Source organism: Corythoichthys intestinalis, chromosome 11 (assembly GCF_030265065.1).
Source record: "Corythoichthys intestinalis isolate RoL2023-P3 chromosome 11, ASM3026506v1, whole genome shotgun sequence".
Lineage (NCBI taxonomy): Eukaryota > Metazoa > Chordata > Actinopteri > Syngnathiformes > Syngnathidae > Corythoichthys > Corythoichthys intestinalis.
In genome coordinates, this window is record NC_080405.1 from 57,123,193 (window position 1) to 57,141,922 (window position 18,730).

At 49.2% G+C, this 18,730-nt stretch overlaps 1 protein-coding gene across 1 annotated transcript; it reads right to left on the reverse strand.

Annotated features, from left to right (window-relative positions):
- Positions 1-95: 95 nt before the first annotated feature.
- On the reverse strand, positions 96-18,377 carry tgfbi (transforming growth factor, beta-induced). The gene is made up of 17 exons (XM_057850940.1): positions 17,756-18,377; positions 15,336-15,434; positions 10,857-10,921; positions 10,625-10,782; positions 10,403-10,567; positions 8,353-8,499; positions 8,152-8,293; positions 7,877-8,089; positions 7,580-7,720; positions 7,388-7,524; positions 7,185-7,321; positions 7,000-7,130; positions 4,596-4,720; positions 4,434-4,536; positions 2,210-2,271; positions 2,098-2,125; positions 96-2,034 (listed from the first exon to the last, which is right to left on the reverse strand). Exons 1-17 carry the CDS (start codon positions 17,872-17,874, stop codon positions 1,970-1,972), a joined length of 2,037 nt encoding a protein of 678 aa, XP_057706923.1. The 5' UTR covers positions 17,875-18,377; the 3' UTR covers positions 96-1,969.
- Between the last annotated feature and the right edge of the window lie 353 nt (positions 18,378-18,730).

Genomic DNA, 18,730 nt, shown 5'->3' on the forward strand with positions numbered 1-18,730 from the left:
GACAGCCAGCTGGGTAGCAGCTAGCCAGCTAGCGGTGGCTGCTAGCGAGGTAGCTGTGCCTGCTAGCTAGCTAGCTAGCGGCAGCTAGAGGTGGTGGCTAGCTAGCTTACAGCAGCTGGCTAGTAGTGTCCAGCTAGCAGCCCCGGGTAGCGGCTAGCTAGCCAGCTACCTGGTGGCGGCAGCCAGCTAGTTAATGGCAGCTAGCGGCTGCAGCCGGCTAATAGTGTCCAGCTAGCGGCTCCTGGTAGCGGCTAGCTAGCCAGCCAGCCAGCCAGCTAGCTAGCGGTGGCAGAGAGCTAGCTGGCGGCAGCGGCGGGCCAGTAGTGTCCAGCTTGCGGCAGTGGCAGCTAGCTAGCAGCTAGCTATTGTTAATATGTTTGTTTATTTTGGAATGGCTCGGGTTTTTTATGAAAAAAGTGTGCCGTGGTTGAAAAAAACAGTGCCTCATAGCAGTGGTTCCCAACCATTTTTGGCACCACGGACCACTGTGAATCAACTTTTTTTAAACGGTGCATTCACTTTTGTTGCTCAGCAAAAAAAGCTGTCCAAAGATGTCGCCACTTGCAGCACAGAGCAGCAAACGTCACTGTTTACGTTGACTGATGCTGAGCTGCAGACACCCCAGTAAGGGCGGCCAACCACTAGAGGGTGACATAAACACACCTCAGATTAGTATACTGTAGATGTGTCATCGGGCACAGGCCAGTTTGTGGTCGTGAACAAACTCATTATTTCTCTTCGTCCTAGTAGCAAATGCGCCACGGACCTGACATGTCCCCAGCCCAGTGGTTGGGGATCACTGCTTTATAGGGCAAATGACTATTTTTGCTCACTTTAAAAGCTTAATTTTAATATGGAGTACAAATATGTAATACAAATGCTTTTTCCAGTGAAATTGCGATGGTAGCTTTGCTGTGAGTCACTTCCTTTTGATTTGGGGGCGTTTTGGAGTCACTTCCTGTTTGTATTGTGTCACTTCCTATTGATTTGGGGGCATGATGGATTGACTTACAGTTTATATCAAGTCACGTCTTGTTGACTGTGGGCCACTCCTATGTCACTTCCTGTTAATTTTGGGGCATTCATGGGTTACTTCCTGTGGATTTGAGGGCATTTCAGAATAACTTCCTGTTTGTGTCAGGTCACTTCCTGTTGATTATGTGGTATTTCAGGGTCACGTCGTGTTCTTATTGGATCACTTCCTGTTGATTTGTGGGCATTACAGAATTACTTCCTGTTTGTATCAGGTCACTTCCTGTTGATTTGTGGGCATTATGGATTGACTTCCTGTTTATGTCAGGTCATTTCCTGTTAATTATGGGGCATTGATGGGTCACTTTCTGTTAATATCAGGTCACTTCCTTTTAATTTAAGGACATTTCTGAATCACTTCCTGTTTGTGTTAGGTCATTTCCTCTTGAATTGGGGGATTTCGGAATCATTTCCTGTTGAATTGGGGGGCATTTCGGAATCACTTCCTGTTTGTGTCAGGTCACTTACGGGTAATTTGGGGGCGTTTTAAAATCCCTTCCTGTTTGTGTTGGGTCACTTCCTGTTGACTATGGGCTACTCCTGTGTTGATGTCAGGTCACTTCCTGTTAATGTCTGGTCAATACCTGTTGATTTGGGGGCATTACAGAATTATTTAATGTTTGTATCAGGTGACTTCCTGTTGATTTGTGGGCATTATGGATTGACTTCCTGTTTATGTCAGGTCACTTCCTGTTAATATCTGGTCCCGTCTCGCTAATTCTGGGTATTTATTTGCCACTTTGTGTCACTTAGTATTTGTTTAGGGGTATTTTATTCAATGTAAAATGAAGAAAAACAGAAATCCACTCTGGTTATGGCCCCCAATAACACTTTAAAGCTGTTTGTTTTGTTGTTATTTTTAATGAGGGCCCTTTCAAGGGTTAAAGCCTGACTCCGGTTTTGGTTTTTGGGCACGCGGGTGACTGCTCCTGAAGCGTCACTGCCCTGCGACACTCATGGTCCTGCTGGAACGACTTTGTAGGACCTTCTGAAAAAGGTTGTCTGCAAAGAGAAGGAAAAAGTCCAGGCGTGTCGGGCGAAAGGGGACGCTTCCGCAATACTCACCGTCACGGAAGCTTCCGGATTCTGAATGCTGGGCCAAAAAGAGGGGGGGAAAAAGTGCGCCCGGGGTGAGTCACGTGAACGGCGAACGCCCATCGAGTTTGCCGCTACTCACCGCGGAAGAAGAGCCAATGGAGGTCGTCGGCCCGTCGGCTTGCTCTCGCTCCGCCTTGGGGGCTGCGGACACAAGTGACAATATATCAAAAATGTGATTATATCACAATACTCCTTTAAACCCAAAAGGTTATCGTAATATGCTCTTGCCACGATTCGATATATGGTTTTGAAAAGGTGTCACTGTTTCCATTAAAATAGTGTCTACGTTTGCTGACTTTGATGGCGCTAGACATCCGATTCATTTTGACTGCATTGGACGCCTGACGCCGTCAATGGCACTGAAACTAGAGCATGTCTTGTGGGCATTTGCAGGTTACTTCCTGTTGATTTGGAGTAACTTCCTATTCATTTGGTGACATTTTGGAGTCACTCCCTGTTCAGTAAACCAAAACCAACAAGAACCAGCTAGCTAGCGGCGACCAGCTAGCTAGTGGCGGCCAGCTAGCTCGTGGCGGTCAGCTAGCTCGTGGCGGCCAGATAGCTAGCAACTGCGGCCGGCTAGCGACGGGACAGCTAGCGGCGGCCAGCTAACTATTGGCAGCTAGCGGCGGCGGCCGGATAGCAGCGACCAGCTAGCTAGCGGCGACCAGCTAACTATTGGCAGCTAGCGGCGGCCGGCTAGCAGCAACCAGCTGGCTAGCGACGACCAGATAGCAAGCGGCAGCCAGATAGCTAGCAATGGCGGCCGGATAGCGACTGGACAGCTAGCGGCGGCCAGCTAACTAATGGCAGCTAGCAGCGGCGGCAGCCGGCTAGCTAGCAACGGTGGCCGGCTAGCGACGGGGCAGCTAGCGGCGGCGGGCAGCTAGCAGCGACCAGCTAGCTAGCAGCGACCCCGAAATGCTCCAAAATCAACAGGAAATGACCCCGAAATGCCCCAAAATTAACAGGAAGTGACCCAATATGACTAGGAGGTGACTCCAAAATGCCCCCAAATCAACAGGAAGTGACCCAATATAGACAGGAAGTGACCCTGAAATGCCCCAAAATAAACAGGAAGTGACCCCAAAATGCCCCCCAAAACAGGAAGTGACCTTGAAATGCCCCAAAAAGAACAGGAAGTGACCCAATATGAACAGAAAGTGATCCTGAAATGCCCCAAAATAAACAGGAACTGACCGAATATGAACATGAAGTGACCCCAAAATGCCCCTAAATCAACAGGAAGTGACCCAATATAGACAGGAAGCGACCCTGAAATGCCCCAAAATTAACAGGAAGTGACCCAATATAGACAGGAAGTGACCCTGAAATGCCCCAAAATAAACAGGAAGTGACCCCAAAATGCCCCAAATCAACAGGAAGTGACCTTGAAATGCCACAAAATAAACAGGAAGTGACCCAATGCAAACATGAAGTGACACCGAAATGCTCCAAAATCAACAGGAAGTGACCCAATATGAATAGGAGGTGACCCCAAAATGCCCCCAGATCAACAGGAAGTGACCCAATATAGACAAGAAGCAACCTTGAAATGCCCCAAAATTGACAGGAAGTGACCCTGAAATGCCCCAAAATAAACAGGAAGTGACCCTAAAATGCCCCAAATCAACAGGAAGTGACCTTGAAATGCCCCAAAATAAACAGGAAGTGACCCAATAAGAAAAGGAAGTGATCCTGAAATGCCCCAAAATAAACAGGAAGTGATCCAATACAAGCATGAAGTGACCCCGAAATGTTCCAAAATCGACAGGAAGCGACCCCGAAATGCCCTAAAATCAACAGGAAGTGACCCAATATAAAAAAGGTGACCCCAAAATGCCCCCAAATCAACAGGAAGTGACCCTGAAATGCCCCAAAATTAACAGGAAGTGACCTAATATAAACAGGAAGTAACCCTGAAATGTCCCCAAAATCAACAGGAAGTGACCCAATATGAACAGGAAGTGACTCCGAAATGCCCCAAAATTAACAAGAAGTGACCCAATATAAACAGGAATTAACCCTGAAATGTCCCCAAAATCAACAGGATGTGCCCCAATAGGAACAGGAAGTCCGCACGTGACTTACAAAATGTAAAGGAATTGATCCAAAATCTACAGGAATCCACCCAGATGTGCCCAACATCAACAGGAAGTAACCCGAAATTGACAGGATCGTTGTTGAATCGCCATATAGCAAGATCATCGTTATCGTGAGCCTCGCATCGCACGTGAGGTACGCAGGGTTTCCCACCCCTAGACACAAGGGCGGCGCCGTATTTAGTGGCAACGGTGACTCACGCAAGGCCTCGACCACGTCGTCCACGCCGTGGACCACGCCGTTGGTGGCCATCAGGTCGCCGTGGATCACCGGGACTCGGTTGACGAAGACCGTGTAGTTCCTCTGCGGGCGAGACGCCGTTAAGCCCGGGATGCGGCGCTAGCGGCGGAAGTAGCACTGACCGCGCCCAGCTCCAGCTTGTCGCCCAGCAGGTTTTCCACTCTGGTGTGGGAGCTCACGCCCCCTCTGACCAGCGTCCCCTCAGCCAGGTGGAACTTGAGCAAGGCCGACAGCTGCCGGCGGTCGCCTGGAGAAACAAAAACGCAGCTCCGTCATCGTTCGTCGGCGCGTAAATATTTGTCTCCACCACGGAAGCGACCCGACGTAAATGTTTGTCTTGGAACGGCGTCAACGAAATGCCGAGAAATTCTTCAGGGCCTGCTTCTTCTTATGCTTTTTCGAAATGGATTGGACTATGGGTGCCATCGATGGGACTGAAACATGAGCAGTCAAAGTTTAAAGGAATTGGATGGATCCAGTCCTGTTCATATTGGGTAACTTCCTGTTGATTTGGTGACTTTCCTGGGTCACTTCCTGTCTGTATTTCGTCACTTCCTGTTTATATTGGATCACTTCCTGTTGATTTGGGGGCTTTTTGGGGTCACTTCCTGTTTATATTTTGTCACTTCCAGTTGATTTTGGGGCATTTCAGAGTCACTTCCTGTTCATATCGGGTCACTTCCTGTTGATTTTTGGGAATTTCGGAGTCACTTCCTGTTTATATTGGGTTACTTCTGATTTGGGGCATTTCAGGGTAACTTCCTATTCACATTGGGTCACTTCCTGTTGATTTTGGGGCATTTCGGGGTGACTTCCTGTTGATTTTGGGGCATTTTGGAGTCACTTCCTGTTCATATTGGGTCACTTCCTGTTAATTTGGGGGCACTTTGGGGTCACTTCCTGTTGATTATGGGGCTATTCAGGGTCACTTCCTATTCATATTGGGTCACTTCCTGTTGATTTTGGGGTCATTTCCTGTTCATATTGGGTAACTTCCTGTTGATTTGGTGGCTTTCCAGTGTCACTTCCTGTTGATTTTGGGGCACTCAGCGTCACTTCCTGTTCATATTGGGTCGCTTCCTGTTGATTTTGGGGTCACTTCCTGTTGATTTTGGGGCTATGCAGGGTCATTTCCTATTCATATTGAGTCACTTCCCATTTGATTTTGGGGTCACTTCCTGTTCATATTGGGTAACTTCCTGTTGGTTTGGTGGCTTTCCAGGGTCACTTCCTGTTGGTTTTGGGGCACTCAGTCACTTCCTATTCATATTGGGTCACTTCCTATTCATATTGGGTCACTTCCTGTTGATTTGGGGCATTTCAGGGTCACTTCCTGTTCATATTAGGTCACTTCCTATTGATTTTGGGGCATTTCAGGGTCACTTCCTGTTCATATTGTGTGACTCGCTGTTTTTTGGGGGCACTTTGGGGTCACTTCCTGTTGATTTTGGGGCATTTCGAAGTCACTTCCTGTTCATATTGGGTCACTTTCTGTTGATTTTTGTGCATTTCTGGGTCACTTCCTGTTGATTTTGGGGCATTTTGGAGTCACTTCCTGTTCATATTGGGTCACTTCCTGTTGATGTTGGGGCATTTCGGGGGTCACTTCCTGTTCATTTTGGGTCACTTCCTGTTCATTTTGGGGCATTTCAGGGTTACTTCCTGTTCATATTGGGTCCCTTCCTGTTGATGTTGGGGCATTTCGGGGTCACTTCCTGTTCATTTTGGGTTACTTCCTGTTCATATTGGGTCCCTTCCTGTTGATTCGGGGCATTTTGGAGTCACTTCCTGTTCATTTAGGGTCACTCCTTTTTGATTTGGGGGCTTTTCAGGGTCACTTCCTGTTGATTTTGGGGCATTTCGGAGTCACTTCCTGTTCATATTTGGTCACTTCCTGTTGATTTTGGGGCATTTCGGGGTCACTTCCTGTTGATTTTGGGCATTTTGGAGTCACTTCCTGTTCATATTGGGAGACTTTCTGTTGATTTGGGGGATTTTCTGAGTCACTTCCTGTTTATATTGGGTCACCTGCTGTTGATTTTGGGGCTTTTCGGGGTCACTACTTGTTCAAATTGGGTCACCTGTTGTTGTTGGGGTACTTCATGTTGATTTGGGGGAATTTCAGGGTCACTTCCTGTTCATATTGGTTCACTTCCTATTGATTTTGGGGATTTGCAGGGTCACTTCCTGTTCATATTGGGTCACTTCCTGTGGATTTTTGGGCATTATAGAGTCACTTCCAGTTTATATTGGGTCACTTCCTATTCATTTGGGGGCATTTTGGTGTCACTTCTTGTTCATATTGGTTCACTTTCTGTTCATTATGGAGTCACCTCCTTTTTACATTGGGTCACTTCGTGTTGATTTTAGGGCACTTTCGGGTCACTTCCTGTTGATTTCGGCTCACTTTCTGTTGAATTTGGGTGACTTATGTGAAATAATATTGAAGGCCTTAGAGCAGTAAGAAGTTCGATGACATGAGGCTGACTTCTACTACAGTTACTACGTAGGTGTCGTCCGACTCACGCAAGAGCTCGTCGACTCGGGGCCGCGACATTGCGCGGAAGGCGGCGTCGGTGGGAGCGAAGAAGGTCAGCGCTCCGGGTTGGTTGAGCAGCTCTGTCATTCCGGCCACTTGGATGGCACCCACCAGGACGCTAAAAGGGTTAGGTGTTAAGGCGGCTCCGCAAGCGCCCGCCCGTCCGACTCACCTGAAGCGGTCGTCCGCCTTCAAGACATCCATGATGGTCCCCGCGGGTGGCGTCAGCAGGTTGTCCACAGTGAACATGGTCCCGTAGCGTCCGGTCTTGTCGTGGGCGGCCAGGCACGCGTTCTCGATGCACAAGTTCTACAAGCGGGGGAGCCAGGCCTTTAAGACCCAAAGGACTGGAACGGATCAACCGCAAAGGCTTACGTTTCTGTAGACGAAAACTCTGAGTTTGACGCCGGACAGCGTCTCCAGCTCCTGATTGTGATACAAGGACTTGGACGACAGCAGCCCCCTGACGATATGATGGCTCAAAGCCTTCCCGACGTCGGCCGCGGGCATCCCTGTCGACGGCGGAGGCGTCAGCGGCGCTCGCGGGCCGGCGGCGCTCCGGCTTACCTGCCAAGGCGTCGTCCAGAGGGACTAGCACGGTCAGCGCTTCGGATCCCTTCAGGTGGCCGCTCAGGCCGGCCTGTGCGAACATTTTGATGGCCGTCGTCGTCACGTCGGAGCTCTCGGCCAGCTCCAGCAGAGTTTTGGCTGTGGGAAAGTGAGAATTCTAAGTGACATGCAAATACCCCAAAATCAACAGGAAGCAGTTTCATCCATTTTGACAAGGAGGTGTTAATTCGCCCTTTAGCGCTAACTCCCACTGGCATGAGCTACCCGAGTAGACAAAAATTTGTCGCGCTCTACCCGAGTCAGGGATGAGCAGTTGGTCGATGTAGTGGACGACGCCATTGGTGGCCAACTGATCCTTCTTGCCCACCACCGCTTTCCCGTTGATGGTCAGCCCGTCCCGGTCGCATCCCACTTCTAGAACAGTGCCCTGCAGTGTCTCCATCGGCGTTCCCGACACAATGGACTCGGCGCAGCGCATGTTCTTCAGGATGTGGTAGTTCAGCAGGTCTGAAAGACAGCTCCGGTCAGGGCAGACACCGCGAATGAGCGCGCAAAGAGTCCTGTTTTACCCCGAAGAGACACCGGGTCTCCCAGGATCCTGTTCAGGGTCTCTGGCGGAATCTTGCGGAAAGCCTCGTCGGTAGGAGCCAAGACAGTATACTGGCCTTCGCTCTGCAGGAGGTCGCTCAAGCCGGCGGCGGCAATGGCCGTCTGAAAAGACCGTCGATTAGGATTCCCGCTGGCGCGCGTCAGTTCCCGTGGCGACTCACGCGCAGCGTCTCCAGGTCGTCGTCCACGTCGATCAGTGCGTGCAGGTTGTTGGAGACGGCTGTAATGACGCGGTCCACCACGTGCACGATGCCGTTGGTGGCGTGCTGGTCCGGCTTGATCAGACGCGCGCAGTTCACCGTCACGATCTAGAGACCAGAGATGTTTTGCGGCGAGTCAAGTCAAGACCAGCCTAGGGTTGCCAACAGTCCCGGATTGCGCGCGATGTCCTGGAATTTAGGAAGTTCTGATTGATTCCCGCCGCTGGGTGCCAAGCCCAGCCCGATCATGACAATTGAAAAACTTACCCCATTGGAGTAGTGGTGCCGGCAGCTGTACCAATCAGAACTTCCTAAATTCTGGGTTGTCCTGCTACAACAGGGTCTGTTGGCAACCGTAGCCCAGCCTGATCGAGCCAATTAAAAAAGTCATCCCATTGGAGTAGTGGTTCTGGCAGTTTAGTGGTACCAATCAGAACTTCCTAGATTTCAGGTTGTCCCTCGGTATCCGCCAGCGGTACCAATAAAAACTTCGGAAATACAGGATGTCCCACACAATCCTGGACTTTTGGCAACCATTACCCAGCCCGATCGGGCCAATTAAAAAACTCATCCCATTGGAGTAGAGGTTCTGGCAGTGGTACCAATCAGAGGTTCCTAAATTCCAAGTTGTCCCGTGCAATCTGGGACTGTTGGAAACTCTAGCACAGCCTGATCAAGCCAATACAAAAACTTATCCCTTTAGAGTAGTGGTTCCGGCGGCGGTACCAGTCAGAACTTTCTAAATTTCAGGATGTCCCGCGCAATCCAGGACTTTTGGCAACCCTAACCAAGCTTGATTGGACCAATTGAAAAACATCACATTGGAGTAGTGGTACCAGCGACGGTACCAATCAGAAGTTTCTAAATTCTGGGTTGTCCCGCTCAAACAGGGTCTGTTGGCAACCCTAGCCCAGCCCGATAGAGCCAATTAAAAAACCCATCCCATTGGAGTAGTGGTTCTGGCAGTGGTACCAATCAGAGCTTCCTAAATTCCGAGTCGTCCCGCGCAATCTGCCAGCGGTACCAATCAGAACTTCCTAAATTCCAGGATTTCCCGCGCAATCCAGGACTTTTGGCAACCCTAGCCCAGCCCGATCAGGCCAATTGAAAAATATCACATTGGAGTAGTGGTACCGGCGACGGTACCAATCAGAAGTTTCTAAATTCTGGGTTGTCCCGCTCAAACAGGGTCTGTTGGCAACCCTAGCCCAGCCCGATAGAGCCAATTAAAAAACTCATCCCATTGGAGTAGTGGTTCTGGCAGTGGTACCAATCAGAGCTTCCTAAATTCCGAGTTGTCCCGCGCAATCTGCCAGCGGTACCAATCAGAACTTCCTAAATTCCAGGATTTCCCGCGCAATCCAGGACTTTTGGCAACCCTAGCCCAGCCCGATCAGGCCAATTGAAAAACATCACATTGGAGTAGTGGTGCCGGCGATGGTACCAATCAGAAGTTTCTAAATTCTGGGTTGTCCCGCTCAAACAGGGTCTGTTGGCAACCCTAGCCCAGCCCGATAGAGCCAATTAAAAAACTCACCCCATTGGAGTAGTGGTTCTGGCAGTGGTACCAATCAGAGCTTCCTAAATTCCGAGTTGTCCCGCGCAATCTGCCAGCGGTACCAATCAGAACTTCCTAAATTCCAGGATTTCCCGTGCAATCCAGGCATTTTGGCAACCCTAGCCCACCCCGATCAGGCCAATTGAAAAACATCACATTGGAGTAGTGGTACCGGCGACGGTTCCAATCAGAAGTTCCTAATTTCAGGGATGTCCCCCGCATTCCGGGACTGTTGGCAATCCTAGCCCAACCTGATCAGGCCAATTGAAAAATTTATCCCACTGGAGTAGTGGTGCCGGCGGCGGTACCAATCAGATCTTCCTAAATACCGGGTTGTCCCACGCAATCTGCCAGCGGTACCAATCAGGACTTCCTAATTTCCAGGATGTACCGTGCAGTCCGGAACTGTTTGCAATCCTAGCCCCGGCCAATCAGGCCAACTGAAAAACTTACCCCGTTGGAGTAGTGATGCACGTGCACATGGTAGTCCTGATACATGGAGGAGAAGGAGGAGCCGTGCTTAAGCTCTTCGGACGTCAGGCGCCGCTCGATCATGTGGTAGTGGAGCGCGTTGAGCAGCTCGATGTTCACGTTGCTCACCAGCGCGTCCAGAATTTCCTGCAGACGAAGGAAGTGAGAGGAAGCACCGGGCGAGGACGCAGGGGGCCGACTCACCGTGGGCAAGGCGGCCCAGGCCTGGTTGCTGGGAGCGAAGAAGGTGAAGCTTCCGGGACCCTCGATCTCCTCCCTCAGTTGGGCTCGGTCGGCGTACATCTTGGTGGTGGAGGCGCCCACAGCCCCCACCGTCTGGTAGATGTTGACCAGAGGCAGCGCTGCAAAGACGGCCGGTCCTCAAGAACGGGGCCCCCCGCGGGCGGTTCACGGGAAGCTCGTTCGAAGCGCCTACCTGCGGGGCAGCCTCTCTCGCCAGGGATCTTCTCGTAACCCGGACAGCACTCGTACGTCACCACCCTGAGCGGCGGCCACACACGCAGTCAAGAGGAAATTCCTGCTCGCTTGTTAAAAGTGCTTTGTAAACAGTTGTTAATAAACATGTCTTTGTTTTTCTTCCTGCCTTCTCGCAAAGGGTACGTAAACTGGTCCTCAAGGGCCGCAGTGGTTCCTGGTCTTTGTTACAACTAATCCAGCCCAGGAAGTTCAACCAATGACCCGGGGAATCAAGAAGCCCCTGACTACAATCAACTGATTGCACTCGTAAGACACCAGATTGGTGAAAAAGTGTCCTCTTGATGGGTTGCAACGAAAACTCGCAACCACTGTGGCCCTTTGTGGAATAGTTTTCAAACCCCATTCAGACTGGCAGGCAAAACTTGATTTTTAGCCTATCCAGATTGAAACTGGATCACTCTTTTTTTTTTTTTTTTTTTTTTTTTTTTTTAGTCTGAATAGTCGCAGAGCATCAAAATCTGATTTTTGCGAGACAGATTGAAACCACATAGACTGCGTTAAGACTGCAGGCATATCTTATCCGAATTGAATTCCTCCTCAGATCTGTTTTTCAGGACTGACTGTTCACACTCTTTTATTAGCAAGTGTCCAAATCAGATCTCAGACATTGTTAACACACCTGACAGGTTGCTGTGGCAATAACAGAGTACATTGACGTCAGAGACAGTCTGAACAGCTCAAACGGGTTGTGATTGTCAGTAGTGTGGCCAACTCTGAACAGATTAAGATCTGATTTGGACACTTGCTAATGAAAGAGTGTGAACAGTCAGTCCTGAAAAAATTTAAGGAGAAATCCCTTTTGGATCAGATATGCCTGCAGTCTGAACGCAGCATGATATGCCTTGTTCAGAATGGCAACCAAAATCTGATTTTTAGCCTATCTGGATTGAAACTGGATCGTTCTTTTTTTTAATATGAACAGTCCCAGAGCACCAAAATCTGATTTTTCACAAGACAGATTGAAACCACGTAGACTGCGTTAAGACTGCCGGCATATCTGGTCCAAATGGGATTCCTCGTCAAATCTGATTTTTAGGACTGACTGTTCACACTCTATTTTAGCAAGTGTCCAAATCAGATCTGGGCCCGTTCAGACATTATCGACACACCTGACAAGTTGCTGTGGCAAGGAAGGTGTCGTCCAGCAAAGAGTGACGTCGTGGACCGTCCGAACAGCTCAAATGGATTGTGACTGTGTCAGTACTGTGGCCCCACCTGAACAGGTCCAGATCTGATTTGGACACTTGCTAAAACAAGTGTGAACAGTCAGCGCTAAAAATCTGATTTGAGAAGGATCAGATATTTATGCCTGCAGATGGGACCGAACTCCCTCGGCTTTCGACTCTTTGCTGTTATAAAGCTACATTTTTTGTTGGGCCTCTTCAACTTTTTCACACTTAATATTCAGGAAGTCAACTTTTTTCCAGAAAGCGCACTGCGGAAACACCAGCTCATCTCTGAGGAAGTGAAAGTCTTTTCACCTCTTCCTTTCTGTCCGAGGACTTAAGCATTTAATAGCTCACTATGAAAGCTTCATGTCCAACATGTTACATGTGGCAATGCAAGTCATTGTGCTTGACTAACCAAAAGTACAAAGTCTCATACAAGTAATGTCACACCTTCCTAGCGTCCATAGCATGAAAACAACAAATCTGGGAGTCACAGTTTATTTACAGTTGTATCCCTCCATCTCCCTGACCGAGGCCAGCATACGATCCGGCATGCCGGGCGTCAGGTTGTCCAGCGTCTCTGAGATAACCTTGGACCAGGCAGCTCGGACTTCTTGCTCAGAGTGACTTCGGACGTTGCTGGCACCATCTTGTTAGGGCACTTTCACGTTAGATCAGTAGTTCTTAACCTTGCTAAAGATACCGAACCCCAAAATTTTCACATGTGGATTCGTCAAACCCTGCGGAATTAGATAATAAAGCTTTTTTTTCCCCCAAATTCAAAACCAGTATATCTAAGCTTGTAAGCTAATAATTTTGGCGAATTCCCATTCAAAATTTTTCTCATTTTGACCGTATGTTTTATAAACAGGGCAAAATTTGAGAGCACGCTGCCCATTGGCGTGTTGTATTCCCTAATACAACCTTCCACTGAGCAAACCAGTTCTTCCTCCCATCAGATCGAGGACTAGAGTTAAGAGAAATGGATTCAGCCTGCAAATTAGGAGCAAACCAGTCCAAAACCTGGTCTAAAAAGCCACTTTGCGTTTCTTTACCTTCGTCGAACCCCTTAGACTTACTCACCGAACCCCTGGGGTTCGATCGAACCCAGGTTAAGAACCAACGCGTTAGAACAAGAGGACCAGGGTCTGGTTGGAGAGCTACCTCGCAACAACACCTCTGTGAAGTTGGCCCCCCATCAGAAGCGTACCAACTCTCATAATAACAGAGGGGTGTCCCAACAACTAACGCAAAGTAGCACAAACGAATGGCACCCCTTCTGGTCCATTTTTTAGTAAATGGGGGGCTGCGAGTCTGATCGGGAGCCAACTTCATGGAGGTATTAACAAGATGGTGCCAGGAACGTCCGAAGGCTCTCCAACCAGGAACATCCGAGCTGCCTGGTCCAAGATCAGCTCACAGACGCTGGACAACCTGATGTCCGACATGGACATGAAGGGGGAAGCAACTGTAAATGGTACGCTCAGATTTGTTGTTTTCATGCTATGGACACTGTGAAGGTGTGACATTAATTTTGGGACACTGTTCGGGTGAGGTGGGTCGGTGGGGAGTCGCCCACTCTGAGTGGGGACCCTGTCCTGCCCCAGGTCTAGTAGGCCGTGGGGATCCCACGGTGTGCCGTGGTTGTTGTGGGGTTGCGGCGGTGGCTTGTGGGCTGGGGGGTCGGGGGTGGCCCCCTTGCCAGAGCTGCAGGGAGAGGAACGGGCTGCGCTGGCTAACCCCTCCGATTGGCAGGGAAAGGGCCGTGGCCCTGGAGCGGTCCCCGCGCAGCATTTCCACTTGTCTGCATGACTATCACACATCTGATGGGATGGGGGGCCGTGGCGCAGTTGGTAGCTTGAGTTGTCCTGGGACCGAAGGGTCAGCGGTCCGATTCCCGATTGTTGAAGTCACTGAACCCTAATTTGCCACCAATGGGTTGGCAGCATCTTGCATGACAGCAGCACCATCGGTGTGTGAATGTGGGCGTGAAAGGGTAAATGTGTGCTAATGTGCGCTTTGGGCATTGTAACATCCATTATCTGCAGCTTAATCCGGGGTTGGGTCGCAGGGAAGCAACTCCCAGCCACTTCAACCAGCTCTTCCGGTGGGATCACCAGGCATTCCCAAGCCAGCCAAGAGACATAGTCTCTTCACCGTGTCCTGGGTTGTCCCTGGGGCCTCCCGCCGGTGGGACATGCCCGGAACACCTCTCCAGGGAGGCGTCCAGGAGGCATTCGAACCAGATGCCCGAGCCACCTCAACTGGCTCTTCTCAACGCGGGGGAGGACCGGCTCGACACCAAGTCCCACATAGTCACTTTTCCCTTGCCCGGATGTGGGTTACCAGGGCCCCCCTCCCTCTGGAGCCAGGCCTGTAGGTGGGGCTCTAAGGCAAGCGTCTGGTGGCCGGGCCTGTTTCCATGGGGCCCGGCCGGCCACAGCCCGAAAAGGAAATGTGGGTCCCCCTTCCCATGGGCTCACCACCTGTGGGAGGGGCCAAAGGGTTCGGGTGCATAGGGAGTTTGGCAGCAACCAAAGGTGGCGGCGGCGTCATTGGCGGTCCGACTTCCAGCTACAGAAGCTAACTCTTGGGCATTGTAACAATGTAGATAAATGCGCTATATAAGTACTCTCCCTTTATCTTTTACCACTCACCCATGATTAGGTGCAATTAAACACACTCAAGTAGAGAAACTGTCAGTGCCAGGATTAGCTATCAGGCGGCATAGAATAGGATGACTTACTAGTAATTCACACAATATTGGGTTCTACACCTCACATTACCGATTTGTGTACGCTCCACCCCACCTAATCACATCTCTTTCAACCCCCCCCCCCAACCTCCCCCACCTTTTTCTCCTCGGTTATAAGGCCCCCCACATGGTGTCAACCGGAAATACCATTAGCAAACATCTCCCTTTCTTCCTGCTAAACGTAGCACAATGAACAATCATCACAATGGGAGTATATCATACCAGTCTAGTGTCGGTCTAGTACTATCAACAGCCGCGTCTTAATTTAGAGACATCTAGTGGTCATTATAAGCATAGCTGCTGTGCTAAGCTGTGACCAACCCATATACAAAGGCTACAGGCTTGTACAATAACTTTTAAGCTAACATATTAGCACAAGACTGATCCTAATTTGATTTTATATGCTTAAACCCAACAGGATCTTACTAGATTTGTCATGTTTCGGTACCGGTCTTGCTGGTACCGCAGCCAACATATGCTGGATTTGACTCACGTGGGCTGGTTGCAGATCTTCCGGTGGTACCATTGCTTGCAGTTGGCGAAATATTTCTTGTCGCTGCCTCGCGGTTGCTGCATGGCGCACACGTTGGGCCTGCGGGGGGCGACATGCAAAACGCCAATGGATGAGCATTCGGCGCAAGAAACGTCAATGCAATGGCGCCAAAGGGGGTGGCCACGCCCCATATAAACTTGTTGGGCAACCCACTAGCTAGTATAACGTTAGATTGTAGTAGCATCACTTGCAAATGTTATTCTAATAAACAGCTAGCATCATTCACGGTAGGCCCGCCCCAACGCTGTTACTCGTGCTTATAGCGATAGTGCTAAAAGAGCATCTAACTTTAGCAGCCATTGCTTGCCATTTCATCTTGCTGTTTGGGCCTTGTTAGGTATTGATGGTAGCTTTGACCTGAGGCATCTTGGACTTGCTATAGCTATTAGGTCACTTCCTGTTTATTTTGAAGGATTTCAGAGTCAGTTCCTGTTGATGTCGGGTCACTTCTTTTGATTTAGAGGCATTTTGGGGGTCACTTTCAGTTATCGAGTCACTTCCTGTTGATTTGGGGACATTACAGGGTCACTTCCTGTTGATTTGCGAGCATTTTGGGGTCACTTCCTGTTGATTTTGGGGTTACGTCTTGCACATATTGGGTTCCGCTGTAGATTTTAGATATTTCAGGGTCACTTCCTGTTGATTCAAAAGCATTTTCGGGGTCACTTCCTGTTGATTTTGAGGCATTTCAGAGTCTGTTCCTGTTGATGTCGGGTCACTTCTTTTGATTTAGAGGGATTTTGTGGGTCACTTCCTGTTATCGGGTCACTTCATGTTGGTCTGGGGTTTATTTTGGGGTAGCTGTATGTTGGTTTTGGGGTCATTTCCTGCTCATTTAGGGCCACTGTTGATTTTGAGGCATTTCAGGTTCAGCTCCTGTTGATATCGGGCCATTTCTTTTGATTTAGGAGATATTTTTGGGTCACTTCTTGTTGATTTGGGAGTCAGGTCCTGTTATCGGGTCACTTTCTTTGATTTAGATGCATTTTGGGGGTCACTTGCTGGTATCGGGTCACTTCTTGTTGATTTGGGGACATTGTATGGTCACTTCCTGTTGATTTTGAGGTATTTCAGGGTCAACTCCTGTCAATATCGGGTCACTTCTTTTGATTGTGAGGAATTTTGGGGTTATTTACTGTCATCGGGTCACTTCCTGTTGATCTGAGGTTTATTTTGGTTTGATTTTGGGGTCACTTCCTGCTCATATTGGGTCACTCTGTTGATTTTGAGGAATTTCAGGGTCAGCTCCTGTTAATATCGGGTCACTGTTTTTTGATTCAGCGGTCACGTACTGTTGATTTGTCAGCATTTTGGGGTTGTTTCCTGTTATTGGGTCACTTCCTGTTGATCATTTTGGGATCATTCTCTGTTGATATTTGGGTCACTCCTTGTCCATATTGGGTCCCTCTGTAGATTTGGGACATTTCAAGAATATCTTCCTGTTGATTTAGAGGCATTTTTGGGGTAATTTCATGTTGATTTTTTGAGGCGTTAAAGAGTCCGTTCTTGTTGATGTCGGGACACTACTTTTTATTTACAGGCATTTTGAGGGTCACTTCCTGGTATCGGGTCACTACCTTGATCAGGGGTTTATTTTGGGGTCGCTTCATGTCGGTTTTGGGGTCACTTCCTGTTGATCTGGAGGCATTTTAGGGACTTGTAGGGTTTAGGATTAGGGTTTAGGTTAGGGTTTGGTTATGCTAGGGTTTCGGGTTAGGCTTTTGGATCACTCTGTTGATTGTGAGGCATTTCAGGGTCAGCCCCTGGGGATATCGGGTCACTTCTTTTGATTTAAAGATATTTCAAGGTTGCTTCCTGTTGATTTGGGGGGTAGTTTCTGTTATTGAATCACTTCCTGTTGATCTGGGGTCATTTTAGGGACTTGTGGAGTTTAGGATGGGGGTTTAGGTTAGGGTTTGGTAAGGTTAGGGATTAGGGTTAGGCTTTTGGGTCACTGTTGATTTTGAAGCATTTCATGACACTCCGTCAGCCGCGATTGATGTCATCACTCGAAATTAATGTCTCAATATCTATAAAACGATAGCGGCTGGCACAAACGCAGCACAAACAATTTGCATCGTTTTATATCAATTTGCGTCTGACGGGGACCAACTTTACGAGGTTGTCGTATCTCGAGGTACCGCTGTACTGTGCTATTTACAAACCTGCTTTTAGTTTTTTAGATTTTAAGAGGCCCTTTATGGCCACCCCTATGAAAAATTTCTGGAGGCGCCTCAACGATGCTCAGAGTCAAAGACTCCGATTTTTGTCGCCTTCAACATTTTCTTGGAAAGCGACGACAAGGCGTTTCGTTCACATGCGTGGTGTTGTTAGTGTTAGTTAGAAGTCGGAGCCTTCACCCTTGCTGACGTCCCCGGACGCGGCTGTGTTGCAGGACGGCCTGGTAAGGCGAACGGGCCACGCCGCTTTGGCTCCACGTCAAAACCAGCAAGCACGAGAAGAAGATAGGCGACGTCATGGTCGCGCAACTTGTCGCTCCTTCCTTCTAAATTCCGTCTTTCTGGGAACTTGCGGGGCCCCCGACTGGCTGCTTTTGCTCACAAGAGAAGAGAGGGAGAAGGGGGTTGCTTTGAGGGCGTTCCCCGCCGGGGGGAAACTTCCTCTCGAATTTCTGTCTCCCGTCTGATTGGTGGACTCGCTCTTTGGGAGGAATTTCCTTCCGTGGATGAGAAGAGTGATAAAAGACCGTCTCGATTCTCGCCCCTCCCGGCAGAAATTCCACGCATCCGCGGTAGCCCCCTCCACCTGAAATTCCACCGGTGACACAATAAAGCTTACCATCCAGTCATTGGCTGCCACGGACAGTGATAGACGTCCCATTCATTTTGGCTGGCAGCGCTCCAATTTGCTTTCAGCTGCCTTCAAATACTGTTAGAAGCCTTTTTATGATTCAAATCTTGGTTGGCGTAGGAACCCCTTTTCGTCGTGGCTTTCTGACTGCTGTACTCGCATTTGCCAGTAGATAAATTTGCCCTTATCTTTACTTTAATTGATCAGAATATGTCTGGGTGGTCGGTTTATGAATGGCACAGTGCTCCAACCAGATCTCCAGGTAGCCAGCAAATGACCCTGAAAAGCGTCAATATCAACAGAGGGACCCATTATGAGCAAAAAGTGACCCCAAAATTATCAGGAAGGGATACCAAAATGACCCTAGGTCACCAGGAAGTGACCCAATATGAGGGAATAACCGCAAAATGCCCCCAAATCATTAGGAAGTGACCCAATAACCATAGTAAGTGACCCTGAAATGCCCACAAATCAACAGAGTGACCCAAATATGAGCAGGAAGTGACCCCAAAATGCCCACAAAT